The sequence below is a fragment of the Sphaerodactylus townsendi genome, linkage group LG11 (genome assembly GCF_021028975.2).
Source record: "Sphaerodactylus townsendi isolate TG3544 linkage group LG11, MPM_Stown_v2.3, whole genome shotgun sequence".
Lineage (NCBI taxonomy): Eukaryota > Metazoa > Chordata > Lepidosauria > Squamata > Sphaerodactylidae > Sphaerodactylus > Sphaerodactylus townsendi.
Genome location: NC_059435.1, coordinates 23,684,052 through 23,697,684, shown reverse-complemented (window position 1 = coordinate 23,697,684; position 13,633 = coordinate 23,684,052). Strand labels below are relative to the sequence as shown.

General features: G+C 41.8%; 1 protein-coding gene across 2 annotated transcripts in view; it reads left to right on the top strand.

Moving 5' to 3' along the window:
- Nucleotides 1–13,633, top strand: part of ITGA9 (integrin subunit alpha 9) — a 246,500-nt gene that overhangs the window by 183,824 nt on the left and 49,043 nt on the right. For both annotated transcript variants that reach the window (XM_048511594.1, XM_048511595.1), the window contains exons 19-23: nt 560–652; nt 2,015–2,094; nt 8,857–8,940; nt 9,501–9,609; nt 12,666–12,773. In XM_048511594.1, coding sequence (XP_048367551.1) covers nt 560–652; nt 2,015–2,094; nt 8,857–8,940; nt 9,501–9,609; nt 12,666–12,773 — 474 coding nt within the window. The remainder of the gene's footprint in view (nt 1–559; nt 653–2,014; nt 2,095–8,856; nt 8,941–9,500; nt 9,610–12,665; nt 12,774–13,633) is intronic.

Here is a 13,633-nt window from a genome sequence, read left to right as displayed (position 1 = left end):
CTAAGAATTTCCAAAACTGCATTTGGCAACCCTAACTCATGCACTCTTTCAGTACAAACTCTCCTACCCACCAGTGTAACAACTCTGACTTCTCTTCTTCTTCTCACGTGACTCTGACCTCAAATGACTTTCAATTGTGTGCTTGCAGTTTGGTAGTTACCATTCTGTTGCCTGGATACTAAAGATGCATCCCAGGTTTGGAAAGGGTGAAGACAGTGGCGAAGCCACCAGGGAGCAGGGGTGTGCGTAACGCACTGGGCGCATCGATTCTGGTCACAAGAGTGCTACACCACACTGGCATACTTCTAGGAATGGTTCTTCTGGAGTAGTTATTAGACACTTCCTCTATAATAATACAAATAATTCCTAGTAAACAATTATTGTAAATCTTGAGAGCGTGACCTGTAGTTCTTGTATACATATAGTACTTGCCACAGTATGCACTGCTTTGGGAGACCATTTTTGTCTGAAAACCAGAATAACAATAAATATTTTCCTTTTTTTGGTCCCAGTTTTTTTGTGCTGAAACATATTCCTCTCCTCCTCCTTCCTCTTTCAGGAAGAAATGGGCATTGCGTGTGAGCTGCTGGAACCAGAATCGGACTTCCTCAAGTGCAGCGTGGGGTTTCCTTTCATGAGATCAAAGTCCAAGGTAATGAGTTAAGACCTCCCAACAGTTTAGGGAGTTTGTGGGTGCAGACTGCTCTGCAAATAGTGTGGCTTTGCATCTTGGCTGCAAAGACGCTGTGGTCAGCTTTCCAGACTGTGACAACTGCTCATGCCCTTGGAGCTCAAGTTAGATTTTATTTAGCTGCCAGAAAATGGCTGTGTGTAGCTCTCCAAGCAGACAGTTGGAAGAGGGTTCTCTCCATTTCAGTCTTCAGCCTTCAGCTGCCCTGCTGTGTGTCGCACGTGTTTTGCATGTTGTCCGACCATGAAAAAGTGTGTGAAGTGCAGCTAGTTATAGCATAGTGCCAGTAAAAATAAATGCCTTTTTTCCCTTTCCAATTTACACTTATCATATTTGTTTAAATTATTGCTGAGGCTGTGCACTCTGTTTGCAGCCAGTAACTCAGTAGAAAAATCTTTGATGCCAACTCTAAAGATCTCAGTTCAATCTTGGTCCTTTCTTGTCCCAGGCTTGGAGGTGAGAAGAGAATGTCACCACTATGCTAGGGGCCAGTGCAATGTAGAGTAGCTCAGCAATTGCCATGTTTAAAGTTCAGTTTAGTTCTGTGGACTGAGTTCCAACATGGCATTTTCCCATTAAAGGGGAACACCTCCAACACTATCTGGTTGATAGTGCTTTGATGGCCTTGACAAGTCTTACACAATGAATATTGTAAAAGTGGTCATTCCCCCTTGTAGCCCATCAGAGGTTCACTGTGCAGGCCCGGAAGCCTCCTTTCATACACTTATGTACCCTGGCTGGATAAGGGAAGTTGTGTAAAAATATAAAAGAATTATATTGTCTTGGATCCTATCTATTTATCTATTTTTATTTATCATATGACTCGCACTTCTCATACACTGATGTTTAAAAAGATTTATACAGTACCTCTTAAAACCAATTCTTAAAAAACATTGCACAGTGTTACTTAGACAAATAAAATAAAATACAATACAATAACTAAAAATATTACACAGGCAACATCTCATCTTAAGTCTGTCCTATCTAAAATGTTATGTATGGAAGCACAATCTCTGCCACTCCTGAAGGAGTGCCGCTTGCAGTGCTGCTCTTGGTAGAAGGGGTGGGGGGGTCACCAACGGCAACATGAGGGAGGAATTGAAGGGCTGCTACAGGAGTTGGGGGAATTACCCCTTTTCATGCACGTGGGAATCTTGTGGATGGGTTCCAGTCCATTGTTCTCATTGCTACACATTTCCAGTCTGGAACGGGGCCTAATAATGCTTATTAAGTATGTTTCAGAACTATGCAGCTATGTGATGAAATGAAAGTATACTTCAACCGATTCTCTGTTGCTAAATCTGACCTTTTTCTTCCTCATAGTACGAGTTTAGTGTTATTTTTGACACCAGTCATTTGTCTGGGGAAGAAGAGGTACTTTCATTCCTTGTCACTGCTCAAAGGTAAGACATATTTCTTTATCAGCTTGCAGACCTCATATAAATCTTATTAGACATTTCTCTGGGCCATATATCTCACCAGACATTTCTCTGTGTGGGCATATGGCTAGCTCACATAGGCAATCAAGTTGGCCCCAGTTTCTCTTTAAGTTCTTCCTCTGTTCTCTTTCTGTCACTCTCCTATATCAAGACTTCAGATATGGAGATCAGGTAGGGTCTGTAGCATCCTTAGCCACAGTTACCATCGTCATCTGTTTGTTTTGTAGTCAGCATGTGCCAGGGAAATTTAATATTTGATAGTGACAGAACGTTCTTCAAATATGCAGTATGGAGCATCCAGAATTAACCCCCTTATATCTGAATTAAAGAATGGACTGAGATCCTTCCTGTTACATGAATGATCTGTTGAACTTGAATGGAGGGTGGTTGAAAAATATTTAGAATTAAGTACGCACTGATTACTCTTACTGGTTGAAGCCCTGGTGCTGGTTTGCTCAAGTGTGTTGAACCTTGGTAAGTGTCTTACTAATCTGAAATCTGCACAAGAAGTAAAGTTGGGTATTGGTATATAGACAGGTTTGTGGGGCCACAAAGGCATCATGGGGGACATAAATTATGAGAACTAATCTCTCTTGTTCAAATTCACATCTTAAGTCACCTTCTATATCTCATTTGTTGCTCCCCCCTCTTTTTTTAAAATGGCATTCAACTGCCCTGAGCTGTTTGTTTTTCTTAGGGCATATTCAGTCCTTATCAGATATTTTCTTTCTTTTTAAAAAATGAACAATTAGTCTTTTTGTTTGTGTCTAGCTGCCTCTAGTGGCTGGAACCTCTAGTGCCTCTAGTGGCGAGATGCAGTGCCGTTTTGGCATTGCCCTACCACCCTCAAGACGGCTTCTCGGCAGCATGGAGAGGCAGAAAACAAAAAAAGGGTCTCCTACTAAAAAGTCCTCCATTGGGCTTTATGGTCTTACACCACCTAAAATGGCAATGTACGCCAAACCCTGTGTGCCAGTGTTCCGGCAGGCAAGGGCTGGATGGAAGGTGACTAAGTCATCTTCACCCCAGCCACACTTCTGGAATGACCCCAGAACACCGACTGGTTACTCTGTGATGTTTCTGCCCACCATGGAGGGCTGCAGTGGCAACCCTCTGGCTGATTTGCCCCTCCATCAGGGTAAATGCCCTGTGGAGAGCATAACTGCTGGTGCAGATCCGTGCCACCTCTGTAGGTGGATTCACATCTCAGGCTCCCACCCCCCGAATTGGGCTGTAAGGATTACTTAAAAATTGCTATCACTCAAACTTTGTATACCCCCTTTAGCTATCCTGCTGGTAGGCCTTCATAAAGTTTGCTGATGCTACTAGAAGTTAGAAGATGATTTTCTGCCTCTGTGTGTCACATATACATATCTATTACCCACACGTATCTATGACATTATAATATGAGACTATTCAGCCCATCGCTTAAAAACAGTCCTGGAGGGATGCATTAAGAGAACCTTCTTACATGCAACAATGATAGTTTGTATACTGCAACTAGACATCTTAGCCGACTGACTCCATTTGACTCAAAGTGGCTAATTCTTTGAAATGTAGCTGTGAGCTCTTTGGAAGGCAGGTCATTTATGTTGCCAACATTATGGTTGTATGACCTTCTTCAGTTTACATCCTTCTTTAGTCCAAGAATAATCTATATACCATCCCAAGTGCAACATGAAGTAGTATCAGTTTGCATCGAGTTTATAACTTAAATGCTTGGTGCAAATTTCCTAATTAGAAAAAAAGGGAAGTATTTCAGAAGACAAAACAAATCAATCATTATTTTCCTTCAAAAGGCATCCATTTGTTAAACTCTCTCATCAGCCCAGTAAGGAAGATCACAGAGCATGATATCTTATGTGATTCATTGTACTCTAGACAGTCTTTCTATGCAGGAGGATTGTAATAATAATAGCCCATAAAAATGACAAGGTGTGTGGGTTTAATCTTTCCCCATTCTGTAATGGCTTACGATGCAAAGACTGAGACACTGTTCCATTACAGAGCACCTTTCCAACTTCTCCAAAAGCGTGCTTCTTAGTCTCTCTAGGTATGGGAAATAGTTCACATACGCGGTGCGTGATATATAACCAAGGATCCCAGCTGGCGGGGACTACTTTCAGATGGTGGGACTAATTTGTCTTGTGCTATTTTTTGTGCCAGGACTCAATAAATCGCCAAAACGGGAGAGATTTACTCATTCCATCCTTGCTTGCACTACATTTAACTCAGACATATTTTATTGTCATGACCACAGAATCATTATTTACCGGTCCATCAGCATAATCATGTGTAGGAATCAAGCCAGAAAACAGACTACTTTTATTTGATGGTAGATGATCTATGCCCTGGCATTTTACATTGTTGCACATAAAGTTTTGGAGAATGCCTTGCTATCCCAGCGTTGATTTCAGAGTCCTCATGAAGCAGCTGAACTGAATGTTTTTTCTTTGCCTCAGAGGATATCCTGAAGTTTGCTTAGAGAAACGGCCAACTCTCTGTTTGACTATACATCCCTTGTAATGAGTGCACAGGGATTTGATAAAGAGAGTGATGAAAACTATAATGTGCAGAACACGCTTTCCATGATTATATGCCTCAATGCAGCAAACCCTATCTGTGATTTGCCACAGGAAATAGCTATGCACACATGGGAATAGGAATCACACAGCTTCCTATACTTTTGCTCTTAGTCCCACCACTTCCAAAGTCCAGGATCCCATTTTTGCTTTTTGATGTTCTTGGATATTGTGGTGCATGCATGAAAGGCTGCAACTTGACATCTCCCAGTCACATCAAATATAATTATTCTTAATTCCTTATTAAAAAACCCGCAGAGATATTGTGCACAACAGCTGGAGATGAGAGAAAGCCCTTAGCAGTTGTTCTGTGAATTTCGGGGGGGGGGGGGTAATAACCCTTCAGCAATAACAGGTGTATGGAACAAGATCTTGCTGTCTTCATTACGGCCAATAAATACCATAAGCCAGCATCAGACAGTTCTTGCATCTTGATTCCAGGTCATTTTATTATCTGCCTGATTAAATGGTCTTTACCATGCTTTCAAAGGCAGAGCATGGGACATTTCCATCTTTATTTGTTTGTTTGTTTGTTTAAGCATCTACACCCTACTTTTCTCCCCAATGGGAACCCAAAGCAGATTACATTCTCCCTTCCTCCATTTTATTTTCACAGCAACAAACATATTTAGATAGGGTAGGCTATACATGTGTGATTGGCCTAAGATTGCCCTGTGAGCCTTCATGGCCAATTGGGGATTTGAATCTGTGTCTCCTGAACCCTACTCCAATGCACTCACTCTCATTTCGAGATAGTTGAGTTTTCCCCAGTATTGCTTCCAAATATGCCCCTTAAGCTGCTTTTCCCAGCTTCACTTCTTTGCAAAATACTGATGAAGGCCTCTTACGATATTGCAGCTGTGATCCCAATTTACTTATAACTTAGGTTGGAAGGTCTTCTCCCATTCCGGTGCTGTTTGGTGCTGTACTTTTGCAGCTTTTGTATTAAAGCAAGCCAAAGGATGAATGACTGCCATCCACTGCATGTAAAATGTGGGAGGGTCAGAAAACAGGCATGAAATCCCCTAAAATCCCCGGCACAGCGGGAAGAGGTGGTTTATGGTTGGATTTAGGCGTGTGACTGGCATATATCCCTTCCAAAGCTCATGGAGGTGTCAAATTTTTCATCAGTTGAGGTGCAGAATTAATAGTGATTAGACATAATGTGTAGAATTTCAGAGGCCTTTGAAGGCCAAACTAGTGTCACCCGGTGACTAGAGAACTGGCATTGCCTACAGCAGAGGTGTCCAACTCTGGCCCGCCAGATATTTGTGGACTACGATTCCCAGAGCTGACGGGAATCATAGTCCATGAACATCTGGAGGGCAGAATTGGACACCCCTGGTCTACAGTATTTCCAGTGTAATTGACAGTAGCTATTTAACATGCTGCTAGATCATTCTTTAGCAACTTATACACATGAGTTTGCAGCCCTCTGGAGAATGGAGATGTGCCTGAACTGGGAAGAAGGGAAAGCACCACTGCCTTGATGCTGCAACAGTTGGGGCAGTGCCAATCCCAGGACAGCAAAGCTATGGCTTCATTCTAGTGTGCTCCAGTGAATGTGCAAGACGGGGTCCACACTGGAACATATGCTACTGCATTGAGCAGTTCAGGTAGCAGTAAGGACCAGTCAGGGAGGATTTTCTGCGGGCTCTGATCTGCAAGCAATAGCAAGTTTCCAAAGACAGAGGTCCCTTCTACACATGCAGAATAATGCCCTTTCAATCCACTTTCAGTGCGCTTGAAGCTGGATTTTACTGTGCTGAATAGCAAAATCTACTTTCAAACAATTGTGAGAGTGGATTGAATGTGCGTTATTCTGCATGTGTAGAAGGGGACTGAGAAAAAGAGCCAGGTACTCTGCTAACCCTTGTTCTTAGCACTTTGAGGTGGACATAAATCTTGCAGTTCACTCTGTAACGTTATGCCCAACACATCCTTTGGTGGAACAGGGAGCCTCTTCAATTATTGCTGTTAAAGAGCAGCCCTGAATCACCGGGGCCTGCCATTGCTACCCGGGAAGGGTGCTGAAAAGAGGCCCCCGCTGTGCCTGCCCTTAAAAGGGCGGAAGGCCATGCCCATTATGGGCAGCAACAGCATAACGCTAGTTCAGCATTATGACATCTGCAGGAGGGGTGGGCAGGAGCCTTATAAGGCTTCAACCAGTTCTTGGCCCCTCCTTCCTCAGTAGAGCCACACAAGTTTTTAGATGATTGCTGTTAGATGATTGTTCTTAGATGATTGCTGTTAAAGGAGAAACTGATTCAGGTGAGCCACAAGGCCTGACAGAGCACTGGATTCCAGAGTGCCATTGAGAGTGTACACTTTAAACTCAAACTTTCTGTCACAGTGATGCAAAGATGATTTCAGAAGGCACACACATGTGTTTGGGTGGCTTTTAATCAGAGCTCAAGCATGAAATTGCTGATCTTCTCACTTTAATATGCAACTTATCCCTGAAATCAGGCTCCATCCCTGAAGACTGGAAGATGGCCAATGTCACACCAATCTTTAAGAAAGGATCTAGGGGGGACCCGGGAAATTACAGGCCAGTCAGTTTGACATCTGTTCCTGGTAAATTAGTAGAATCTATCATTAAAGATAAAATTATAAAACATGTAGAAAAGCAAGACCTGCTGAGAAAGAGTCAGCATGGCTTTTGCAGAGGCAAATCCTGTCTTACAAACTTACTAGAGTTCTTTGAGGGTGTAAACAGGCATGTGGACAGGGGTGAACCGGTGGACATTGTCTACTTGGATTTCCAAAAGGCTTTTGACAAAGTTCCTCACCAGAGACTGTTGAGAAAACTCAGCAATGAAGGAATAAGAGGGGAAGTCCTCCTATGGATTAAAAACTGGTTGAGAAACAGGAAACAAAGAGTGGGTGTAAATGGGAAGTTCTCACAATGGAGAGATGTCGGGAGTGGTGTCCCCCAAGGATCCGTTTTGGGACCAGTGCTCTTTAACCTATTCATAAATGACCTGGAAGTAGGGGTGGGTAGCGTGGTGGCCAAGTTTGCAGATGATACCAAATTATGTAGGGTGGTGAGAACCGCAAAGGCTTGCGAAGAGCTCCAAGCGGACCTTGATAAATTAGGTGAGTGGGCTCAGAAATGGCAAATGCAGTTCAATGTAGCAAAATGTAAAGTGATGCACATAGGGGCAAAAAATCCAAACTTCACATACACGCTACAGGGGTCAGTGCTATCAGTCACAGACCAGGAAAGGGATTTAGGCGTCTTAGTTGATAGTTCCATGGGAATGTCAACTCAATGCATGGCAGCTGTGAAAAAGGCAAACTCTATGCTGGGGATCATTAGAAAAGGAATTGATAATAAAACTGCAAAGATTGTCATGCCCTTATATAAAGCAGTGGTGCGACTGCACTTGGAGTACTGTGTCCAGTTCTGGTCGCCGCATCTCAAAAAGGATATTGAGGAGATAGAAAAAGTGCAGAGAAGGGCAACAAGGATGATTGAGGGATTGGAGCACCTTCCCTATGAGGAGAGGCTGCAGCGTTTGGGACTCTTTAGTTTGGAGAGGAGGCGGCTGAGGGGGGATATGATTGAAGTCTACAAAATTATGCATGGGGTAGAAAATGTTGACAGAGAGAAATTTTTCTCTCTTTCTCACAATACTAGAACCAGGGGGCATTCATTGAAAATGCTGGGGGGAAGAATTAGGACTAATAAAAGGAAACACTTCTTCACGCAACGTGTGATTGGTGTTTGGAATATGCTGCCACAGGAGGTGGTGATGGCCACTAACCTGGATAGCTTTAAAAGGGGCTTGGACAGATTTATGGAGGAGAAGTCGATTTATGGCTACCAATCTTGATCCTCTTTGATCTGAGATTGCAAATGCCTTAACAGACCAGGTGATCGGGAGCAACAGCCGCAGAAGGCCATTGCATTCACATCCTACATGTGAGCTCCCAAAGGCACCTGGTGGGCCACTGCGAGTAGCAGAGAGCTGGACTAGATGGACTCTGGTCTGATCCAGCTGGCTTGTTCTTATGTTCTTATGTTAGAGAAATTATTGTCCATAGCAAAATATTGATATTGAATCTAAATACAAGACATTGCTGGCACAGTTGTGCCAAAGGTAACTTGTGTAACAACCTTTATTCTTGTTTAACACAGTGGGAATTTAGAGCACTTGCTTCATGACAATACTCTTGTTCTGACTGTTCCCTTGAAGCATGAAGTAGACTCGTCCATCACTGGGTAAGCAGCAGTTCATCAAATGAGGAAACGCATGGTACAATATTTTTAAAGTTTATTTTAAGAATCTCTTCTAGTGGAAAAATACATTCTTTGCTTAAAAGTAAAATTGTGGCCAGGATGTACCCCCCCCCCTTCGATTAAATATTCAGACTTTGAAAATAGGACATTATTATAGAATAGTGTGTTTCCATCTTTCTTTATTTATCTTCCTTGTACAGAAACATTAGGCATTAATTATAGCACTGGGATGTACCTTTTTTGAAGAAGGGACATTATTTCTGAGGTCAAGTGAAATGTTTTGGTTCAGATCTGCTGGGCCAAAGGTTAGGGTCAAATGTTCTGGGATAGTACAGGTCACTTTGAGGTCTAGCATTGGGCCTTTCTGTTTAATTTCACAGTTAGAATGCTGTTTATGTTTTCCTCCCTTTTTGAGGATGAAATTGCTGGAAGAGAAATAGATAGGTTTAAATGACTGTCAAAAGGGCTGTTTCTGCAACACGGGAGCGAAGCAAAGGTCACTGTTGCTATCCTGCGTGTGATCTCCTCTTTCTCTCTTTTAGAGTGGTCTCTCCCAGTTCCTTTGTTTATGGGGAGTCTGTGGAGGCATCTCAGTTTATTCAGCTGGAAGACTTTGAGTGTCATTTTCAACCCCTGAATTTCACTCTTCAGGTAAAAAATATTCTACACAACATTCTTTTATGGGGTTTTGTTAGCTTTAAGGGTATCTGGCCTGAAGTATGTGTCCTAATCTATTATTGTACAGAGCGTGATATCACCCTCATTCTGTCCAGAATGAGGCTAAACTGCTCTAGCCATTGGTTGCAAATGCGGAGGACAGAGTTGACCCTGATATAATTCCTTCTGGCTAATATGTGGCCTGTGGTGTACAACAGTGAGCTCTGGATAACTGACTTGCTCAGAAATATTAGAGTTTCTAGTTAGGGTTGGATCATACTGACATTTGTTCCAGTGCAAGGAGGAAAAGGAGTCATTTTTGAATCTTGCAGAGGCTGTACAAGGGATTGTGAAACCCCATGAACAAAAAGCCAGGTGATATAGGGGCAGCACTGAGAAAGGCAATTGGACAACCCTTCCTTTTGTACCAGTGGAAAAACTGGTAGGATCCAACCCATATTATGGCATGATGACCTAAATGTACAAATATTGTTTAGCATCTAAAGAGCTAATTTTGGTGCATAAGATTTTTACCTTGTTTTCTTTTCGCTTTCATTACCACATGCCATATTAGAATATTTCCTTTGAATTTAAAGCAATTTGTCAGTTTGAATAAAGGGAGGTAAAAATAAAACAAAATGCAGGACAGAGCGGGTGTTAAAACAAGACATAAAACTGGATCCTGGTCATATACTCTAGAGCTGTGGCGATGCTGAACTCCGGGGCTTCGTGTTGATGTGTTTGGGGCTGTGTAGTGATGGGTGGAGTAAGGGGAAAGTGAGGATGGGGTATGAGTCTGGAATTGTGTGCATTGAGGAATGCTGCTGTAAATTTTTGTTGTGCGCGCACAATGACAATAAATGTTTATGCTTATGCTTTATGCTTTATATAGTGCACTGAAATGTTCTAGCCATCAGGCTTATATAGCTGATGACTTAATGGGTTCCATGTTTTTAAATTACAATTTGAAATGTGATTCCATGTGCCATGTAGGATGTAAGAAACCATGCAAACTAACAGGGAAAAGGTTCATCAGCCCACACAGCATGTCCTCATATAACATGCAATGGCTTGAGCATCTAGGGCAATTTTTGGCCTATCCTGACATATGTTGAGTGAGCATCATCCCTTTGTGGACTGAGCATACTGTGAATTCGTAAGATTTGTAAAATGTTATGTTGGACAAGAAATCACTGAAAAAAAGAAAAGAGGACCTGTATAATGCAACCAAGAGAACCAGTATAATTCAACAATGCAAGCAAACAGAAATATTATAATACTGTACTGCTGGCCATATAAAGTGCAGCTATCAAACATAATAACACGTAGAAGAATCCAGTAAATGTAAAAAGTCTTCAGCCAATGTTCTTGGAAACACGCAAAGTAAAGGTAGAAGCTTGTTATGTTTGATCGATGCACTTTATATTAAACACTTGCACATGCTTTATTTATACTTTGTGTGGCCAGCAGTGCAGTGTTATATTTTTTTGTGGACACGAAATTACTGAAATTAGCTCAAGAGTAGTGGAAAAAAATAGAAAAGTTACAGAATTTTCCCCATTATGATGGTAGACCACCTACTCATACATGAGGGCAGCCATTTGTAAAATACTGGACACACATCGTGCTCCATAACACTGCTTGGAAGTATTTTTGACTATTTTATATATACCCGCACACTGAGAAAAAGTAGTGCGCATTTACTCAGCAGGAAAGGAAAGCTGTTTTATCTGCTGAAAAATTCAAATATTCATTTTAGAATTATTTTTGATATGCAAAAATTGGCAATGTGCTAAAGTTTAGATGCCTTTTTTTAAAAAAAATGGTCCTTACCTCTGCTTTGTCGTGGATAATGTGACGTGTTATCCAAATATCCCTTCTTCATTAACTCATTCCTCAACCCAACACAGTTAGCAGTTCATTTGCTTTGTAATTTATTGCATTATTTTCATGTTTCATGCCACAGTGGTGGCTAATTGTAGCTGGAGTCTTCTCCCCCTCGCGAGCGCCTCTAGGATTTTTGCAAGGGCTTTGCATAGTGCACTGCTTTGCTTTAAACACCTCAAAACACAAACAATGCTTAGAAAATGAAACAGAGAGATTTGGCTATTTAGGTTCAAAAAGCGCCATGTATAGACCATCACACTTTCAGAGACTAAATTCTGAACAGAGACAGCAATGACTAATTCAATTTGTGTATTTTTCAGTATGTAAATATTGAGATGTCAGTGTGGATGTAAGTGCATGAATAGATAAACAGGGCCAAATTAACCGTTAGACTACGTAGTCGAGAATGTGGTGCTACCCAGAGTAGTACCTGTAATAATTTCTGAAATGAGAAATTCCAGAGGGTCAGCCTTCTTATAAATCTGTCCTTCACTGTCAAAGGTGTGAGGGTTAACTGAGGGTGAAGAAAAAGGCATTAATTATGTCTCAATTATGTGATTTTTTAATTCTATTTGTCCCAGGGTTGAGTGCTGTGATTAGTTGGGGGGGGGGGCACAAAATCTTGACTGGCTGTTATTCCACACATATCTCACAACCCTGGGAATAAACTTTCCTGGAACCAGAAATAGCAGCTGGGGGAAGGCGAACGCTGGGAAGTTTGAGGATCCTTATGCAGAAATCACAAGATTCTTGTGCTGGATTTAATGCATAGGGTTAAGCTGTGATTGTTGCAAATGGGTTCCAGGACTGAATGATTCAGTTGAATCCTTGCTCAAATTTAAACAGCTGATATAATGTAGATAATACCATCACTGCTGTTATAGAGAATGGCCCTATTCCTGTTCTCTCTGTGTTGTATGCACAAGTGTAGCTATGCAGCCTCAAATGTTAGATAAAAGTGTGCGAATTCATGAATTTCTCTTTGTAAGCCCCTCTTTTCATCCTAATGGTGTGAGTGGTGCCTTTTTTTCCTTCTGCATTCTCGTACCTTTTAATATTACTGATTCTGGGAAGGCAATCCTGATTCTGGGTACTTTTTATGCAAGATAAAATGCCAGTCACTAAAGCCTGGGCCTGCTCACCTGTTTCTACTTCTTTTTAAGGTCTACAATGCTGGCCCAAGCACACTACCTGGTTCTTCTGTCGACATTTTATTTCCAAATCGTCTCTCTGCTACTGGAGCGGAAATGTTTCATATTCAACAGATGATGGTAAGCTATGCTGCAAATCTTTTTAGTGTAGCCTGTGGCAATTGGAAGGTGGGAAGTAACAGAAGAGTTTTCTCCACAGAGCTGTCATTCCTAGGAGGAAAATTGTGACTTACTATAGTGATAGCGGAAGAATGTAGACCTTTGGCTTAAATCTATTGTGTAGCAGGGGAGTCTTGTGTGTAGCTATTCCAAATCAAATCAGGCACCTAGTCAGTGATGAACATAATACTGTCTTAATTTCCCCCACTGTGTTCCCTTGAGAGAACATTGGCCCTATTCTGCTCCCATGATAGTTCAGCTATTCTTAATGCATTAACCCCAGCTGCTATTCATCTGTACTGTTTGTAGATATGCTATAAGCCAGTGGTGGCGAACCTTTGGCACTCCAGATGTTATGGACTACAATTCCCATCAGCCCCTGCCAGTATGGCCAATTGGCCATGCTGGCAGGGGCTGATGGGAATTGTAGTCCACAACATCTGGAGTGCCAAAGGTTCGCCACCACGGCTATAAGCAGTTTCCCCAAAGAGTGGTGTTAAAAAACATGTAGATAATCAGTGACTGATAAATGGGAAAGCCGTTTGTGTAGGCTTATGTTGGCCTAAATAGTATTCATAGTGCATTCAAATAACAAAAACCCCAAACAGTTCCCTTCACCACACATTTTAGTGTACTAAATGATAACATTTTCCTTATGACTTGCCAAGAATATAAACAGGACCAAGATATTGTGTAAAGGTATATTTTTGAACTCATTGAGCTTCCTTCCTTCCTTCCTTCCTTCCTTCCTTCCTTCCTTCCTTCCTTCCTTCCTTCCTTCCTTCCTTCCTTCCTTCCTTCCTTCCTTCCTTCCTTCCTTC